Here is a 20,170-nt window from a genome sequence, read left to right as displayed (position 1 = left end):
AGTCTAACCTGTGATTGTTTTTTCAGTCTTTAGGAAAATGTATTTGATCTCCACCAAATATTGAATCCTTTCTTTTTTTTTTTTTCCTTTCTCCGTAAGAGCAATTTTCTTTTATAAGCTATTCCCTTTTCTTGGAAGAACTGAAAGCTACTTACTCAATTCATGTAATACCACTTCAATTACTGGGAATTTAAAAGTGACAGCTTTTCCTTTTAGTTAATGCACAACAGTTTTATAAACCAATGATTTTCAAACTGCTGCACAATTCAATCAAATGAAAACTTAAAAAAAAAAAATCCTGATGACCAGGCTATGTCCACATACCAATAAAATCAGAATCTCTGGGAATGGATCCAGGGTATTACTATAGTTTTATTAATTCCCCAGGTTATCCCAATGTGCAGCCAAGTTTGACAAACTGTGTTACATCTAAGTGCTTCTTAAAAATTTAATGTGCATACAAATGACCTAGGGTTATTGTTAAAAATGTAGATTCTACTTCCATAGGTCTGGGGTGGGGTCTAAGAATCTGCAGTGATAACTATCTCCCATGATGCCAATGCTACTTGAGTAGCAAGGTTTTAAACCAGTGCTATCCAACAGAAATACGATGCATGTCACATATGCAAACTTCTAGTAGCCACATTAAAAACATAAGCAAAAACAGGTGATATTAATTTTACTAACATATATTACTTAACTAAATATATAAAAAATGTTATTTTAAAATTCATTCAATATAAAAATTATTAATAAAGTCACTTACACTTTTTATGGAGTAAGACTTCAAATCCAGTGAGTATTTCCACATGTAGCACATCTCAAATTGGACCACTCATATTTCAACTGACCAACAGCCAGATATGGCTAGAGGCCACCATATTAGACAACACAATTAATAGACTACTAGATCCCATAAATCTGTATCATGAAAATACCAGCCTACATTACATCAGTTTTTCAAGGAAAATGTAAAAGCATGGGTTACTTACCAGTAAGTTTCCAATTAAAATGACCATCATGTAAAAAGGAATACAACTGAATTGGCCTGCTACCTTAAAGCAGTCCCATAAGGTCTCTATCCACTCTCCACAGAGAATCCGGAACACATTCAGGTAGGAGTGGAAGAAGTCCTGCATGTGCCAGTGTGGGAGTCGACAGTCTTTGTCTATGTTGCAGACACCTTCTTTGTAATTCATACCAAACAGTTTCAGGCCAACCACAGCAGAAAAGAATGTGAATGTGAGCAACAGCAGAACCAAGTCTTTCAGGGCCACCAATGAGTCATTAAGAATCTGCATCAGAATCTTAAATGTCGGCCAGTATTTTACCAACTTGAAAATTCTCAACTAATACAGAAATCCCAGAAACAACAAAAATAAGAAACAAACAACAAAAAACCTGGTCACTCTTTATTGTGACATATATTTAAAATTTTTATCAGCATTATACACATATACATATATAGTCTTTAATGCAATACTCAGCTTTAAGTTTTATTAATACTAACCACTGAAAATTCAATTTTATACAATTCTTAATATAACATACATATTCTGTATTTTTTACACTAACCATACACATCTTCTTCTATTTATTTGTCAATTTTCATTCAACATTATACTATTATAATTACTCTAGTTTTGTTTTAATATCTGGCAGGGCAACTAGCCATTCTTTGTTTTGCTTTTCACAACACACAGGAAATTCTCCTACATTCTGACAAATAGATGATATTGAAAAAACATGTTAGGTCCCATTAAATTCCAGTTAAAGTTTATTATGTATTTTCCTTTAAAGTAACTTATCAAAGACCAAACACAGCGTTCTAGGTTTAGTCTGAATATTTATCTTCTTTCCACTAGATTTTTTGTTTCTATTGATAGGGTTACCTTAAAACTTTAGCCACCATATTACAGTGAACTTAGTTATCTAAAACTGAAACATCATTTTTATAGATGTTATACCTTCTCCAACTTTCTCTAGTATACAGTTGGCTTTCTGGACTCAAGAGTAGGGCTTCACATTTATTCATGTAAAACTGAATCATTTATATTCAGTCCATACCAGCTTTTCAGATACTTTGATACTTTTATCATATTTTTGTATTTCCCAGTTTTGTTTCATCCATAAATTTGATAGGCACCTCTCACATATACATATCTTACTGATTAGAAAAGTCTACAGATGAAGACTTAAGACAAGGCTCTGAAGAATTACTTGGAAAAGGTCAAAGCTACTTAATTGTTCTTGATTCCTGCTACATTCCTTCAACTTCTCACCAGAATATATTACTTATTGAGTACTTAACATTTCTATACATACTCTTCTAATAACATTATTTCCTTGGCTAGTTTTCTGACTCTTACTACCACCCTACATTGCAGGCATATACTGATTCTGACTTAATATTTTTCATAATAACATTCTGCTAGCCTGATCTTTTATTTTATTTTTTTAAATTTATTTATGATAGGCACACAGTGAGAGAGAGAGAGAGAGAGAGGCAGAGACATAGGCAGAGGGAGAAGCAGGCTCCATGCACTGGGAGCCCGACGTGGGATTCGATCCCGGGTCTCCAGGATCGTGCCCTGGGCCAAAGGCATGTGCTAAACCGCTGCGCCACCCAGGGATCCCTAGCCTGATCTTTTATAATGTTTTCTAACTCTAGATTCAGAAATACTAAACTAATTCCAGTTCTTTAGTTATACACTGGCAATCAGCTTCTGGGACTCTAGATTATCCTGCTCCTCACAACTGACCAGTAACCCTGGTCCTGCTTCCTAAAACTACACCTCAAATTTGCTACAGATGTGGCTTATTTTCTTTGAGGTTTTGGTCAAATGACAGCATTGGAAACTGCTTACTCTTCCTGGGGCACTTTCTAAGCTCTTTCCATATAAATTAATTCATTTATTACTCCAAGTGTCCCACTGGGATAGGTATTACTATCCTTCCCACGTTGTGTCTGAGGAAGCTGAGATAAATTTTCATAAAATAAAATTTAGATCTTGAATCCTACTTACCACCCTGAATGTTCGAAAAGGAGCCAATCCATGAATATTTGCTAGATAAAATTCTGCTAAACCATGGAACACAATCAGGCTATCAAAAATGTTCCAGCCTACTTGAAAATACCCATATGGATGCATTGCAATTATTTTCAAAATCATTTCTGCTGTGAAAATTCCGACACAAATCTAAACAAAAACAAAACACATGGATGAGAATATGCTTTCAAATACACTATCAAAACCCTCATACACAGAAACTATAACTTTTCACTGCCACAGTCTTCACAGTTTCTCTGTCAAGATCTGATTAGTTTCGGAGCCTGTATTATAAGGCTAGGCTCAAACATTTTTATTTAACAGCCTAACATCAAGCATTGCATACAAAGTTTTCAGTTATTTAACAAAAAACTATTCCGGAAGACAACAAAAGAATTTTTAAGGATGAAAGTCTTTTCATTTTGAATGGTTCCTTTTGGTATATAGAGTAGATGATAAGATATTTGATTTTTTAAACCGTTAAAGAATTTTAAAAGTACATATATGAACTAGAAAAAAAACAGAGTAAATCTATGAAGACTATTTTTTTGTAAACTATACTGGCAGAAATAACTAAATTGTTATATTGGTACTGAATAAACACATAATTCAAAATGGGTAGCAGTTTGGCAATCCGTACTAATACCAAGCAACAAACAACAACCACCATGAAAGCAAAGAAAATTAAACAGTGTATATTTCCTTGAATGTGACTTATTTTCAAACTCTGAGAAATCTGTTTTGCTTTTTGCACTGTAGGTAAGAAAAAGGATGAGTGTATCTCAACAATGCCTTGCCAAAAGGATAAGTTCCCATCTAAGGCAAAGACAGGCAAAGTTCCCATCTGGAACAGACAGAGCAGGTATGGTTGTAGTCAGGATTCAGAATTCAGGTGTCATTGAGGAACTTGTATTTGTTATTTCACCTGTGCCCTGCTCTGATCTATGGAGCTATGGTACCAAGAGGGGATATACTTGGGAAGGGAGAGGAAATAAGTAATATTTCCATTTAACCTAACTGCCAAGCAGCTGACTAGAATCTCAAACTTAAATAGCAGAATTTTAAACTTTAGCTATAAACTTTTGCTATAAACTTTTTCAATGATAACAACACTTACAAAGCAGAGCTGGGGTGGGTTGTGGAAGTATGAACATAATACTTCAGAAGCTAATCTGCATTTAATGCATTTGTAACAAATTGGAGTTATAAAATAAAATAATGGGAATAATGATCACTAAAGAAAGCTGAAATCACAAAGGAAAATGATGTACAAGAGCCTTACCAGGTTTCCAATGCTGAGAACATTTTTGGTTTCTTCACTCATTGGATAAGAATCCAAGGCCAAAAAACATATGTTTAGAATTATGCATATGGCAAGGACAAGATCAGTAAAAGGGTCCATTATAATCATATGGATAAATTCTTTCAATTTTAACCAACAGGGAGAACAATTCCAAATCAAGAAAGTTTTAGTACATCTATACCAACACGATGGGCATCTCTTCCTGGATTTTTTAAGCTCTGAAACGAAAGAATAAAAAGTTAAACATTAGCAAATTCTTTAAGATCTAACTAATAAAATATTTTATTTTTGCATGCAGAGAGGTGCTTAAAACTTTTGATTTGGAACTAGCAAATAGAAATAATTTGTACTAATAAAAAGCAGAGCAAAGTAAATTTCCTCTATTTTGTTTACGCTTGCTGAGTTAGACCAATCAAAATGAGACAAACTGTCTATTAGAAGCAAAATATTAGTTTCTCTCAAGAAAACAGGTATGTAATAAAGTTGAGAGTATTATGATTTATAATTTCTAGATTTTAATGCTTTACAAAATAATGGCTTTTAATATTGTCCATGATAATGAGTTACTGGTTATAAATATAAAAAAGCAGACAGTACAGAAAGGATCTCAAAATATTGTATTATTATTACAACTTCTATTTTTAGTTGTTATAAGTTAATACTTTGTTGTTTGCAATGTTAAAGAAAATTTCTTAGCACTCTTTGGTGACTCTTTCCAATGTCTAAAATACCACGTTTATGGAATTCCTTAATATTCTTATATCATTCCTTAAACTTTTGTTATCATTTAAAATTCTGAAGAAACTGTATGATTTCTTTAAAAGTGAATCTTATGAATGGTACCTTTCATAATGTCTAAGTTTTTTTCTACTTTACCTTCCTCATGTCTGATAGCAGCAGTAGCATCATCCGACATATTCAAAGAAGTGATAATAGAAGTTGGTGATCTTTTCTTCATTTCTATTTGTGTGGCGTTGGTCTAAAAAGAAATTAGATGAGTCCAATGCTGGCTTCTTCCCTTTGTAGACACAAGACTATAACTATAAGAAGGTTTATAACCTTTTTTAAAATGCTGACTCTTTTACCTCCAGAAATCTCTTTTTGGGTTTCATCATCTGGTGCTCTTTACACTATAGGCAATACTAAACTAATCTAGGATTATTTGGGTAATGAATGTGTATAACCTGCAACCCAAAAAAATCATTTCATACTATGAGGTCAATATAAAAGGAGGAAATCAGAGAATACTGGTTTATTATTCATATTTGACAAGCCATTCAACATATATTTTAGGATTATTGCAAAATATCCAGTTGGTAAACATGCCACTGAATAATAGTATTTCTTAAACAAAATTTATTTGAGGGTATTTTATAACTGAAAACTCTCTTGAAGGACACCTGGGTGGCTCAGGGATTGAACATTTGCCTTTGGCTCAGGGCATGATACTGGGGTCCTGGCATGGAGTCCTGCCTCGGGCTCCCCACAGGGAGTCGGCTTCTCCTTCTGCCTGTGTCTCTGCTTTTCTCTCTGTGTCTCTCATGAATAAATCTTTTCTTATTTTTTTTAAAGAAACTCTCTTGATAAAATCAAAATTATTTGCTTTTGTGATAATGAAATAATCTTGAATAGTATGAGGTAAAAGAATGTATCGCAAAGAGTTGTTTTGGCTAGAACATATATGATAATTCCATAAAGGAATCACTTCTTTCTGTCATGTCTCTTGAGTGATGGTTTTAAGATAGTCTCTTTTGCTGATGTGGTTACACAGAGTTCAAAAGAAATCCTGCATTGGAAATACATTTCTAGAGTCTGATGTAGATGTTACAAGTTCTAGACCATTATAGTTATCACAAATAGAGCTCAGATGTTTCTAGCAACCATGAATAAATTTATATTTGAATTTAAAATGTAAGAAACTGACAATGGTGGGGCACCTGGATGGCACAGTTGGTGAAGTATCCAACTCTTGATTTCGGCTTAGGTCATGATCTCAGGGTAGTGAGATTGAGCCCTGCATTGCTCTCTGTGCTGGGTGTGGATCCTGCTTAGGATTTTCTCTTCTTCTCCCTTTGCCCTTTCCTGCTCAACGCACACATTGGTGCGCATGCATGTGTCTGAGTGCATGTGTGCACATGCTCTTTCTCAAAAGAAAAAAAGAAAGAAATTGACAATGGGTACATAATATCACACCACAGAGTTCCCAACAGTTTTTACATTTGATACACAAGAGAATTATATTTGTATATTTGTTAACTTGGCATTAGGTATGGCTAAATAGGTAAAATAAATAGTAAATAAATTTGAATATAAAGCTTTTCTGGAACAGAGGTAAATGGCATGGGGCTGCTGCTGCACTAACACTGAAGGAATTAGTGGTCAAGGCTCATTGATAAGCAATACTCAGCATTCGCTGGTTGGCAGGTTCTGCTGTGGTATTTCTGAAGTGGCATAATAGGTATCAAGGGAATCATCATATTTATCTCAGTCAATATAAGTCAAGTTACCTCTAATTTCATAAATAGTAGAATCAGAGGAGGTAAAAACCAACTGTACTACACACTGATTCCATCATGAAAATGACAGATTCTTTAGGTCTACAGATCTCTGTTCCTTTATTATTATTATTTTTTATTGAAAAAGTAATCTAAAAACTCAGATGTGAGGTTATTTACCTTAACTAAACTTACTTCAGAAAGTAGTTTTTAACTGACTTACAAGGTTATATATAAAATATAAGTTGTAATTTACAAAATTTCAAATTTCCATGAGTTAAAAACCAACAAAAGCATAATTGTTCTGTTATTAAAGTCTAACAAGGATTTTCCAGGTAAACCTTCATAAAGATGATATTTTATGATATAGTGAATAATACCTTCCACTATTCTTATATGAGGAATTGCCTCTCCTAGAGAGGTTTCTGATAATGACAGTGTTTGATGGAACCACCTGAAGAAGCAATTCAGTAAAGATAACCATCTGTGTGGAGAAGGTAGAGTGAGGAGAGAAATAACGTTATTGTCAATATAGTCAACGTTCAATTCTCTACTTATTTGGCTTGAACTGTAGATATATTTTAGAATATAAAATGAATAAACTACATATAAGTCTAGTAATATAGTTACTTCAATGGAACTTCTTAAAAATATTGAATGAATGCCCACAAGTTGGCCAACTACTAAGGACAGGACCATTTTATAATGCAAATTAAGAAGATCACAACTCAGCAATCTCCTGTTTGGAAGTTTAAGAGGTAATCAGGACATATCCCAGGTTAAAATTAGACTGAGAAAAGGAGCTACGATTCTTGTTCTCACAACCGGTTTAAATTTTCCTCTAGAGAGGATATATGAATAAGATAGAATCCAGTTATATTTCTAGCATTTAGCAGTGAATGAAGCAATGAAGTATTCATCTTGGACTTAGATTTGCTCTCTCTACTGCAGCTATACTGGCCTTTTTAATCCTAACTCACTGTGTTCCTTCCCCCTATATACTGTGGACTCATTCTTTAGATCTCAGTTCAAGCCTCAGTTCCTCAGAAAAACCTTTTCTTACTCAGGGAAATCTTTATTATAGGCTCTCAAACCATCTTGTTTCTCACCTTTATAGCATGTGCCACAGTTTCATTTATTTTTTTTATTAGAGAAAAATACAGTGAATCACCAGGTACCCAATATTAACATTATACTCTTCATTTGTGATGCATTACTCAACCTACTTTATTTTAAATATTTCAGGAAAAATATTTCAGACACTATATAATCAGACACCAGAATAAGCTTTGTAAGACACATAATAACAATATTAGGATCACAATCAGAAAATAGTAATTCCTTAATATTATTCAATACACAGACTGTGCTCCATTTTCTTTCATTGCTCAGAAATTTTCTATTATAGTTTATTTGTTCCAATCAAAATACAAAAGAGATCCACATATTGAACTTAGCTTACAGGTCTACTGATTATCTGGTGACTTTTTTTCCTATGTGATTTATTTGTTGACAATAATGGATCACTTATAACTGTAGAATTTTCCACTTTCTTGATTTGGCAGATTGTGTCCTATTAATGTAATTTAATGTGTTCTTTTTCTTATAGTCTCTAGACAAAGATAGTTAGATCTAGAGGCTTACTAGATTTAGCTCAGATTATAGCAATAATATATTATATCTGGTGTTTTATGTCCCATGTTTCATAACAACAGGAAACACATAATGTCTGGTAGTCCTAGAGGTACAATTTTGTGTTTATGATAATTTTACAGTCTATCTCCCCATTTGGTCATTAGCTTAATGAAAGCAGACTCTGTATTTGTATCTATTAACATTTAAAAATCTCCAATGCTGAGTATAATGCCAAGTATATAGAAGATTGTCAATAACATTTTATTTAGACAGATGAGATATAAGGATGCCATTTGCTATTAGATGGGCAAATATTTTTGAAAATATTTATATTCCTACAGTTGTATATATCTGAATCTCTTCTTGAGGTTTGGACAGCGACTGGCAATGTTTGAGAAAGTTTCATCTGCCAACTGTGTAACTGACTGAAAAATATAGTTTCAGCATTGAGCCTCCAGAAAAATAAAGTGGTGAAAAATGAAGTCAAGTGTTGAGAAATTAGATACCAATAGATACAAGTCAAGTTTTGCAACTGGAACTCCTCAAGAAAGATTAAATTTGAGGATTCATTAAGATGTTTATCATATGTGAGTCAACACTCAATAAACATTATATACCATTATTATTATCATTACTATTATTTTAATTACCCGTAAAAGGGGGTAATTAAATTACCTCTAAGAGGGGGATATAGTCAAAGACTTAAGAGTTTTATGTTGATTGGGTAGTCTCTATCATGTATTACTGTGCCTTCTTGTGTTTCCTATAATTAGCCATTAACATCTTTTTTTTTCAGTTTCTTTGTATACTATAAGCATTGCCAAGTGCTTTACAATAATTTATTTCATTTGAATCTCACAACAACCTATGAGACAGATACTACAATTATATACATATTGCAGATAAAGAAGCCGAAGTTCAGAAAGGTTAACAGACTTGGCAAATATCATATATCTATTAAGTGGCTAAAATAGACTGAAATCTATATTTATCTGACTGCAAAACTATGCTTTTAGCCAATATGATTTACTGCTTTCCTATAATGTGAAAGTATGAAGCATCTAAGTAATCTCTCAGTAATTCCATCATCAGATTTAGAATCTAATTAGTCTTAGATCAGTCACCTAAAGGGTTCTCAGTATTTACAGTATTTTCTTATGTATAAATAAAAAAGGAAAAGAAAGTAAATCTTGTGAAAATGTCCTTCACTCTTGCTTCCTAAAAAAAGTTTTTCATGACAAAATGTTCTAGCACTCCTCCAGGAAAAGAAATCCTTTACAATTGAAAGATTTTAATTAAAACCAGAAAGGATTTATGTGATCCAAGGCAGTCAAATGAATGGAGATATTAAGAAATTGAAAATAATTCAAGTTCTTTCTAAGCAGAGTTAATAGGGCATCTCATCTTGGGATAAGAGAAGTATTGTGCTCTTGGATACACTTGTGTGTAGGCCTTGACATTTGAAATACTACTTTGAAACAAATTACACATTCAGCATATCATTAAGACCATAATCATTCTATCAGAAGGACCCCACACTCATTTCTAGAGACAGAAATCTCTTGTAATTTTTCTATGACTTCCTCATGGGTGATATAATGACTACACTCAATAGCCTCTTTTTATACATGTTTTCTTCATACTGTCTATAATTGCTTCTTGTTTCAATGGTATGCATGTTATGAATCATGTAGACACAGTATCTATCAATAACTTTTAATTTGGTGTGATCCTACATTATGTTACTCAGTTCCCATGTTCTTAGGAGAATGGCTTTTCTAGAGCTTCTTCAGTGATGATTTAATAAAGAGTTATATATGTAGGGAAGTTAACATTTTCCCCCTTTGACCCAGAAGTTACCTTTGGTATTATTGAACCTCTTAGCCAGCCTTACTACACATTCTACTTAGTGCTGGAGTCTATCTTGGCTCTTTACTTGTCCCCATCTCTTTTTATCTTTCTCACATGACAGGGTCTCAGTAGAGTTCCCTTCTATTCTTTGTGTCCTCCCTCAGTCCGTCATTTTACCATGGAGTTTGTAGTTTTTCTCCAGTGTAGACAATCTTTATGAGCAGGTGTTGAGAGTGCAAAATAGTTACAAACCTGAAAGAATGGAAAAGGAGGCAGGGCAAGTGAGGTCCTGTATCTAGGCCACTCCAGTCAAGAAGCACTCAACTTGACTACGGCCATTTTGTTCCCAGTACCCTCCAAAGACTAAGTTCCCAGGCAAGAGGGTTCTTTATAATAGCAGGGTAGGGAGAAATACCTGGATAAAGCATGGGCTGAATCCTCCTGCAGGCCACTTGGCTCCTGACCACCATACATACCTCAACAGCTCCAGGTATGGGTGTTAGAAGACTGGACCAAACCTATTCCTCCCCAACTGAGAAAGAAGTATGAAATTTCCAGGTCCTATTGACTATAAGAAAGCAGCTCTGGTTGCTTCCCTGGGTCCTCTTCTTTTAGTACACTTATACCAATTTAGATTTTTAAAATATAATTTCTATAGCTTCTTTAATGTTACTTCTGTCAATACTTTTAGGTTCATTTTGCTATGAAGCTAAAAACCTGAAAATACACTCAAAGACAACACTAAAATAATGGGAAATTAATTAAATTTTACTAACCATGGATTTCATCATTTCATGAATAAAATAATTCCTTATATTGAAATGCATAGTGCATTTCCTCTTGAAAGACCTAGAAAGCCACTAAAGTGCATTGTTTTTCTTTTTTTTACAACTTCAGTACTGTACTTTTTTATAAAGATTTTATTTATTTATTCATGAGAGACACAGAAAGAGAGAGAGGCAGAGACACAGGCAGAGGGAGAAGCAGGCTCCACTCAGGGAGCCTGACATGGGACTCGATCCCGGGACTCCAGGATTCGGGGCTAAAGGCGGCGCTAAACCGCTGAGCCACTGGGGCTGCCCAGTACTGTACTTTTAATCCATACTTTTAGTACATCATGATATCTAAATTATGGAAGGCATTATAACTTTTGAGTTGAATACTAAAATTGTCCAGTTAAGTCTGATGTATTGTCTGAAGCAAGCTTGAATAAACTAAACCTGCATTAAGAGAAGTTTGAAAAATAATATATTCATAGTTTATCAGCAGTAGTAATAGATATTTTGGAACATAAAATTGTCTGTCTTAAAGAAATATTTAAAGATGTTAGTCACTCTTACCACACTGCACTCGGGAAATAATGTTAGGTAGCAACAGTGAGCCCACTTATCAAGATCACTGTTGATGTTCCTATCATGAACAACACACAGCTACTGAACACTAAGTAGAAAGCAATATAGTCCAAGATCTTGAGAAAATAACTCATTCTGTGATTCTATGAAGCATTAAGAAAAATTTTTACCTCAGCCGCTTCATTTCTTTCTTGAAGTTCTTTTAAAGTCTGCTGAAATTTTGGCTCAACCTTCCTAGCTTTAGTTTTCAGCTTTTCTTCTTCACAGGACTTAGCAAGTATGCCCAAGAACAAACTTGCTATGTAAAAAGCAAACCAAAAGCTTATCACAACAAAAAATATCATGTAGACTTTTCCAGAAGCATAAAGGATCTAAGGAGAGATGGAAAGCGACAAAAGAGGAAAACGTTATTTGTCTTCCTGTAATCTATTTTAAAATGAAAAATGACACTTTGTTATGAAAATAATTTAGTTGTAAGTAGAATGTAATCACAGAACAGTTTTACTGGCTCAACCTGGAGAAATAAGAGAAAAGCTCTTCAATTTTAGATATATACATTAGGTACAAAATGCATGGTATAAAACCAAAGGAAGAATTTAGTAACTGAATTAAGTTAGGGTGAGAGGTCTTCACTAACAGAGAAAACACACTGACAGGAAAAAGTTGTCATTTTTCAATAAAGAAAGCTGGACAGTCTGAAGTAAAGACTATTTCCTTTATAGTAAAATTTTTAATATATGAAGCTTATTAAAATTAGAGAATGAATATTTAGAGATTAGTTTCTTCTTATTACTTTATGAAAACATCATAACAAGGAAACAGCTTAGGTCTCTTCAAAGAGGTGGGGAATAAGATAATTTTTCTAGGTCAGATACCTACATTGGTGAAGAACATTTAGACAAATCACATGGTAAAGTCATATAATTTACTTATGGAAGTCATTTATGGATAGAAAAAAACCCAAGATTTTAGACTTCAAAACTGAGTATTGACTAGCTTTTATTTCATAATAATTACCTAAGAAAAATGAGAGCATTTAAAAATTTAGAAAATTATAAGTAATAGTATATAAGTAATACAGGCCACAGATTTATCATTATTGATTAAAAGTATATAAAGAAAATTTAAAAAAATAGATAAGACTAGTGTTCATTTTTAAGCATCCACTTGAATCAATAGGTAAGTATTATTTATAGAATATATTATACTGAATAACAGTTAAAATGTTTACAGATTAATAAGTTCTAACATTCAATCAAAAATAATATCTTATTAATCTATAGTGTATTTATCTTCAACGGTATTTTTTTTTATTTTTTATTTATGATAGGCACACAGTGAGAGTGAGAGAGAGAGAGGCAGAGACACAGGCAGAGGGAGAAGCAGGCTCCATGCACCGGGAGCCCGATGTGGTTTTCGATCCCCGGTCTCCAGGATCACGCCCTGGGCCAAAGGCAGGCGCTAAACCGCTGCGCCACCCAGGGATCCCTCTTCAACGGTATTTTTAGTAAGCTTTATTTCCCCCAAAGAGTCACCTATTTAGAATTTGGTTAAATATTTTTCCCACTGAACTAGCTATCATCTACAATAGACATTCAGGAGTCAATAATAGATGTTATAGGATATACTGCAGGCCATGCATATTAATCAATACTTTGTTTATATCTCATTAAATCTGTGCAGCACATTCATGTGGTATTTATTATTATTTCCAATATGCAGATGAAAGATGAGGTATGTGGATGCCACCAGGGTACTCCCAGGCTGATTTTTCATTTCACTAGTAGTGGGAAAGGATTTCCTTTAGAGCAATTCTAAGAAGAAAATTAAGTAACATACTTAGAGGGCTGTAACCAAAAATCAGAAAACATTAATTATTATGTAAAGTAATATGATCCATAAATATTCACTTATATTTTTGTTTATTAAAATTTCATTAAGCATTTCTATGTGTTTGATGCTGAGAACACAAAAATTAAAATGTGGCAAAATACTTTTTAGCTAACACATCTCCTAGTGGGAGAAACTGCTGAACAAGCAATTAAAATAACCATAATTAGGGATGCCTGAGTGGCTCAGTCGATTAGGTGTCTGACTCTTGATTTCGGCTCAGGTCATGATCTCAGGCTTGTGGGTTTGAGCCCTGTGTGGGGCTCTGTGTTGGTATGGAGTCTGCTTAGGATTCTCTCTCTCTGTTCTTCCCCTCCTCTTCCATGTGTGCGCATGCATGCTCTCTCTCTCTCTCTCTCTCTCTCAAATAAAATAAGATAAAATAACCACAATTAAAGACAATTATACAGTTCCATGGAATTCTACCGTAGGCTTTGCCTAACTGTGAAGAAGGGCTTGGGGAAAAGCTCAAGACTGGAAAAGCTCAAGACTTTTTCTGGGTTTGAGGCATGAATTTAAGGTATGAGACGGAAAACAGAAACCTGAATTTAGGCTGAGGGTACAACATACATTGAAACAAGAAATTATGGGAAAAAGCTCACTTAGGAAACAGCAAGCCTTTTCCAATAAAGCAGAGAGTAGGTATATATTGGGATATCACTAGAAAATAAATCTGGAGAGGTATGCAAAAACTAGATCCTAAAGGGCATTATAGACCAAGCATTTGAACTTTGAACTTCATACCAATGGATTTGGAAACCTTTGAAAGACTTTTAGCAGTAGGATAACGTTATAAGATTATTTTAGAAAGAAGAAGTTCCTAGTACAGTGGAGGAGGCATTGATACTTAACAATGTTTGGAAAATAACATAAATAAATACTCCCCTTACAAAATCAGAGAAATATAGTTTGCATTTTAAAAAGTCGTTTTAATATTTTCATGTATTTCTTTTATTAGAAATATAATTGTACTGCATGTCTATTTGGTTTACTTGATTTTCATCTAATAACATAACATGAACCTTTGAGCTGAAAGTCCTATCATTATTAATAGCCTGTAAATACACACACACACACATACACACACACACTCGCCATAATTTACCCAATTATAAAAAGTATGGAGTGTACGTATGTATTTTTTAAAAAAAGGAAAAAGTGTTTTTCTTCATTGTACATACTTTGGAAATTTAAAGTAATTTATTGTATCTAATATATTTTGATATTAATTATGCTGCTAAATTCACACTGCATATTATACTGTGATAAAACTTATCTTAAAAGAAAAACTGAGTCTCCATTATAAAGAGTATTATATCTTTCTGAGAAACTATGGCACATAAATCATCAGTTATGAAAGAGACTCAATTTGGATTTCAAGTCTCATAATGGCAAGCTTTCTGTTAAAATCAGACCATGATTAAATATTAAAGGGGAATGAAAAGAAATAGAAGAATTGATGTGAAATACACATTATAGATATTAAATAATTTTTTAATACATGGTAATCTCATAGGTTCAAAATTTTTTTAACTAAAGAATTAGTACCTACCAATGTTCTTTACTTAGTTAATATCAAATGTATGATAACATAGAGCAGGGCAGTCATCTCTGGAAGATACATGTGTTGTAACTTTGAAGAGGTTACTCACCCTTGGATCTTAGTGTCTTCATATAAAAAGCATATATATATATTGGTCTTGCAGGATTGTTTCAAAGATTAAATGAAATATATATAAGGGCACAGGCTTGGGCACAGCATTAGCATACAATTTGATATTCAATAATTCTGATTCTCTTTTCTTCTGTGCTCAAATTCTTCTCTCCATAAAAATTTGATAAACCATGTTACATTTGACCTTTATTTTAGAAGGGAGGAGCATGGCATCATTTTTATGTGCAATGCAGATTCATTCTGTTCTTACCTGATGATAAAGTGCTTCAGGGTAATCCTGCGTCACTAATCGAAACATGGCAAGCAAGGCCCAGCCAAAAGTGTCAAAATTTGTGAAGCCATAATCAGGATTTGTGCCAGCTTTCACACAGACATATCCTTCCGGACACTGACTAAAGATGACAAAGAAAAGAAAAGCTGATTACTCTTAAGTGACTCTCAGATTATAGCCAAATCATAAATACAGAACATCTACCCATGAATAATAAAGGGTTCTTTTCTTCCATAGAGAATAGTCTTCTAAACAATTTCTAGTGAAGAAGCTGCCAATGAGGTAGATTTTAAGTTAATATAAGTGAAGAGTGTTAATTAAGCTAAAAGGAAAAGGGGCCTCACAAATGGTTTTTTGCAAAGCCTTGTTAAAGATTTCTTTGCTACTCAGTATCAAAGTCAAAGCATACTTGATGGGAAATAACAGTCATAAAACAAAGCTGCAGTAGTTGAGAGTTTAATTTTCAAATGCTCTCACCTCAAGCCCTTAGCTCCCATTGTTTATGGGTGAGAAAACGCTTAGCACATTGATAATTTATAAGCAATACTTACGTGTTGGTAGAAAGATCAGATCATTCATATGATCTGGGCAAAGAGTTGAACAAGCAACAAAATGTCTAAATCATGTGAACATACAAACTACATAACTCATGCTCCTCTGCCTCCATATGACTTTTTAAATCTGGGCCCCAGAGCTAAAGCAAGAGCTGAGCCTACAGATGGGCATCAAATCATATTTGAGGAAAGTTACAATGAGGGAAGTAACATAAGGAATTACTGAAGTGCTAGTACTGCTGAGAAGCACCATATTTCTATTTTCTTTTCTCTGCTGAGAAGCACCATATTTCTATTTTCTTTTCTCTTTATTTGAAGCCATAAGACAATGACTTGAGAGTTTTGTCTTATCACTGAAGAATTATTTATAAGTACTATTTTTAAGAGCAATAAACATTTTATTAATATAAATTTTAGTCATAAAAGATACACAAGCCATAAAATAAGTGAAATTATAGCATATCTTTCCTATTTCTTCTCTTCAAAGGCTTCTGGCTAAAGAAAAGATTCATATCATCTTTCTTAATAATTCCCACTAGTTCTGGGGTATACAGAAAACAGAAAATCAGATCCTTATTTACTTCCCAGCCTTGCCATTTACTAACTTCTTGATCTTGAGTAAATCATTTAAGTAGTCTGTTTATTGCTTCTTCCTGTAAAATCAGATTAATAGTATTCCATGTTGTATACTTCTCAGCATGGTTTTAATAATAAAATGAGACAACGTAATCAAATGAGAAACATCATCCTAAGCAACAATAATTCAGTAAATATTATGGATCCATGATACTGACTTGATACAAGAACATTAACAGTACTTACCCAGCATCTGTTCTGTTGCCACAAAGGAGAGCAGAGTTTTCTCCTTCCAAATAATAAAAGTTTTCTGTTTCTGAAAAAATAGGAAAGAAATTATATTCTCTAATTTTGAATGAAGAGCATATCTGATATTCATTTATATCTGTATTAGAAGATAAATATCCCTCTCTACTATGAAAAAAAAATATACACCCTCGCCCTTTTTTATCTACAAAATTGTCCAAGATGCACAGGTCAAAATGCACCTATTTCACTTGGACAATCCACCTGTTTCACTGTCCCAAAAATGAAAGCTCAGCATAAAAAGAGGAGAATCTCTTTCAAAATTAGAGTTCTGGAAAATGAATGTAACCAGCCAGGTATGATGAGAACCTTGAAGGAAAAATTCCCAAAACTAAAATGTTTGAAAGCTGAGGAACTTTTTTCTTCCAGGGTTTATTCCTAATGATCTTACTGAACAGAAGACCATATTTCTACCTCTGGGTTTAAATGCCTCCTTCCATTTTGAAACTTATTCTTCTACAAAAAGCATCCAGAGCCAGTTACTTACCATAATGTCACCTAATTTCAATCACAATGCAAACTAATCTGAATCATAGTTCATAGAATTTATTCATATATCCTTATCTACTGTCATTCAAAATGTTAATTGTGTTTTTAGAGATGAGCTACCAGGGTTGGGAACATGCATTGACATCAGGTTCAAAATTCAAACCACAGAGATCCAAAACATGAGATTAGTCCTGATTGTATGCGTGTATGTTATAGAATTGTATACATATATGTATGTATGTACACACACACAAAACTAAATTACTCCAATCTCAAATAATGTCACTTTAGCTTGTTGCCTAAAATAATACCACTGATCAAATCTTTTTTTTTTTAAGGATTTTATTATTTATTCATGAGAGACACAGAGAGAGAGAGAGAGGCAGAGACACAGGCAGAGGGAGAAGCAGGCTCCATGCAGGGAACCTGATGTGGGACTCGATCCCGGGTCTCCAGGATCAGGCCCTGGGCTGAAGGCAGGTGCTAAACCGCTGAGCCACCAGGGCTGCCCCTGATTAAACCTTTTATTTATTATTATTTTTTTTTTATTAAACCTTTTAAATGACAGTCAAAAACCAAATGAAATTTGACATTAATAGAAGAGGGCAGCCCCAAATACTCTTCTAAATACAAGGACTTTGACATGGCAATTAGGTTAAATAATGTCTTATAAATATAATATTTTAATCAAGTCCTAATATGTTTTTAGAGGAAATGGAATGACCAAAATTGGACAAATTTTAAAGTAATTTCTTTCTAATATAAATTATGCTTTAAGATGAAAAGAACTTGGTCTTTGTTTTCCTAGCAATAACCAGTAAAGTAGTAAAAATTGTTTACTTTGTTATAACCAAAGAAACCAGAGAGTACCTCAATTGGAATCTAAGTTTTAACATTCATTTTCTGTTGCCCTCATCACCAGATTCATGACCATGAAATAGATACATATAATAAGGAAATATTTCACATACTCATATGCCAATAATTTTGTAATACTTGCATCATAATGATATTTTGGGGTAAACTAAACAGTACAATTTGTTAAGATTTTGTTTTAGAACTTTTTATATCTAAATACAAGTAGGGGAAATACATAAGACTTATCAATAATTTATTTTCATTAGTTTAAAAATATGCTTTTATATTTTTCTAAACACTATCAGAAGGATCTGACAGTTTTAATATGAGAGAAAAATCCAATAAGAGAATATAGCCTGGCAGAGAGGTAATGGATTTGAAATCTAGATTGAGTATGGTTAGAATCCTATTTTTATCACTGAGTAGTTACAATATGCTGGATTTTTCTGTTTGTAACAGGGGTCATTCACTTCTCTGCAGGATTATGGTGAAGGTATGTCATCAAGCATGTGAATTATTTATATATAAAAGCAAAGCAATATTTATTTTGGCATTATTACTATTTGCCTAAAATATGTTTATTATTTATCAAGGGATAATCCAAAACATTTAAAATTAGCAGCAGTAATTGAAACCCAACAAGAGTAAGAATTTCTATAATGTAGGGCATTTTTTATATTAAGGTCATTTTAAAACTTCTAATGAGTAAAGTTAAATTTATATTTTAAATAAACAACTTTATTGAAGAAAGGTAGTATTATGAGGATTCTACTTTGATGAAACTGCAAATAAGACTTTGGTCATATTTATTTATTTTGTAAAAGATAAAATTTACAAAACTTAGCAATTTCAAACTTAGGTTTCCCTCAGTGAACTGTCTGAAGATTGCAACTTTGCAGTTCTGATCATTGAAACTGATCCAAATCAGCACAGGTTTCCCTTCACTATCCAAAAGTAGAGCGTTTCTAATGAAATCTCTTGTGAACAGAAATGACATAAAGCAAAGAAACAATTATCATTAGTTTTTAGGGAAAAAATTGCAGGCATTCTTAGGCCCCCAAAGTAACCTCTTTTCAGCTTTTCTGATATTTTTGCACACATCTTGCTTATGGATGCACAAAATAAAGATAAAGCACAGGTGCTCACAGACACAATTCAAAGCTATGGCAGCTTGATGCCGAGAGGCTGAGTGTGGTTCCAGGGGAAGGAGCTTTGGTGGGGCCACTCTACCTGTGGGGATGCATGTTATCTTTTAACAGCTTGCTGCAAAACAAATGCTGAATGCTATCTTTTTAGCCTTTTTCATAAAAGTGAAAATCATCTTCAGATTTCCTTTGGTTAGCGAAAACAGGTACTCATGTAGGTCTTCGGTAAAAGCTAAGTGGTGAAATGTGAACCTTCAAAAAGCCGGGAAGACGTATAGAGCACAGTTATAGCATTTATAAGAAGTTTGTTCTGAAGTTGAGTGTTTAACACTTCTGTGAAGGCTGCATGGCCAGTAAGAAAAAATTTAATTTTTTTATATAGGTGGCAAGTGATTCTTACCTCGAATATAATATGGATTTCCAGTTTTGTTGTGCAGGGTTGCAGTTTCATTTTCTTGAGGCCATCGCAAACATTTATGTTTCAGGTTGCCCATGAAGAGCCCCATCCCAATTAGAGAAAATACACTCAGAAAAAACAGAGTGAGGGTAATGACACCAGTAAGTTTCTTCAAGCAGTGGATGAGGATCCCTACAAAAGACCTCAGACCTAAAAAAAGAAAAGTTTGTTTCTGATAAAGTAAAATATCTTAGTAAAGCAGCCTTTAGCCCAATTCCTCCAGGGCGAATTCATACTCCATTGAAATCAACAGCTTTGTGTTT

General features: G+C 33.5%; 1 protein-coding gene across 4 annotated transcripts in view; it reads right to left on the bottom strand.

Moving 5' to 3' along the window:
* Positions 1–20,170, bottom strand: part of SCN7A (sodium voltage-gated channel alpha subunit 7) — a 105,089-nt gene that overhangs the window by 25,591 nt on the left and 59,328 nt on the right. For all 4 annotated transcript variants that reach the window (XM_077883430.1, XM_077883431.1, XM_077883432.1 and 1 more), the window contains exons 7-14: positions 19,851–20,057; positions 16,899–16,968; positions 15,502–15,643; positions 11,857–12,057; positions 5,230–5,332; positions 4,333–4,571; positions 3,027–3,200; positions 993–1,349 (exon numbers count right to left, since the gene is read on the bottom strand). In XM_077883430.1, the coding sequence (XP_077739556.1) occupies positions 993–1,349; positions 3,027–3,200; positions 4,333–4,571; positions 5,230–5,332; positions 11,857–12,057; positions 15,502–15,643; positions 16,899–16,968; positions 19,851–20,057 (1,493 nt within the window). The remainder of the gene's footprint in view (positions 1–992; positions 1,350–3,026; positions 3,201–4,332; positions 4,572–5,229; positions 5,333–11,856; positions 12,058–15,501; positions 15,644–16,898; positions 16,969–19,850; positions 20,058–20,170) is intronic.

The sequence above is a fragment of the Canis aureus genome, chromosome 34 (genome assembly GCF_053574225.1).
Source record: "Canis aureus isolate CA01 chromosome 34, VMU_Caureus_v.1.0, whole genome shotgun sequence".
Lineage (NCBI taxonomy): Eukaryota > Metazoa > Chordata > Mammalia > Carnivora > Canidae > Canis > Canis aureus.
This window is presented reverse-complemented; position numbering and strand designations above follow the sequence as displayed.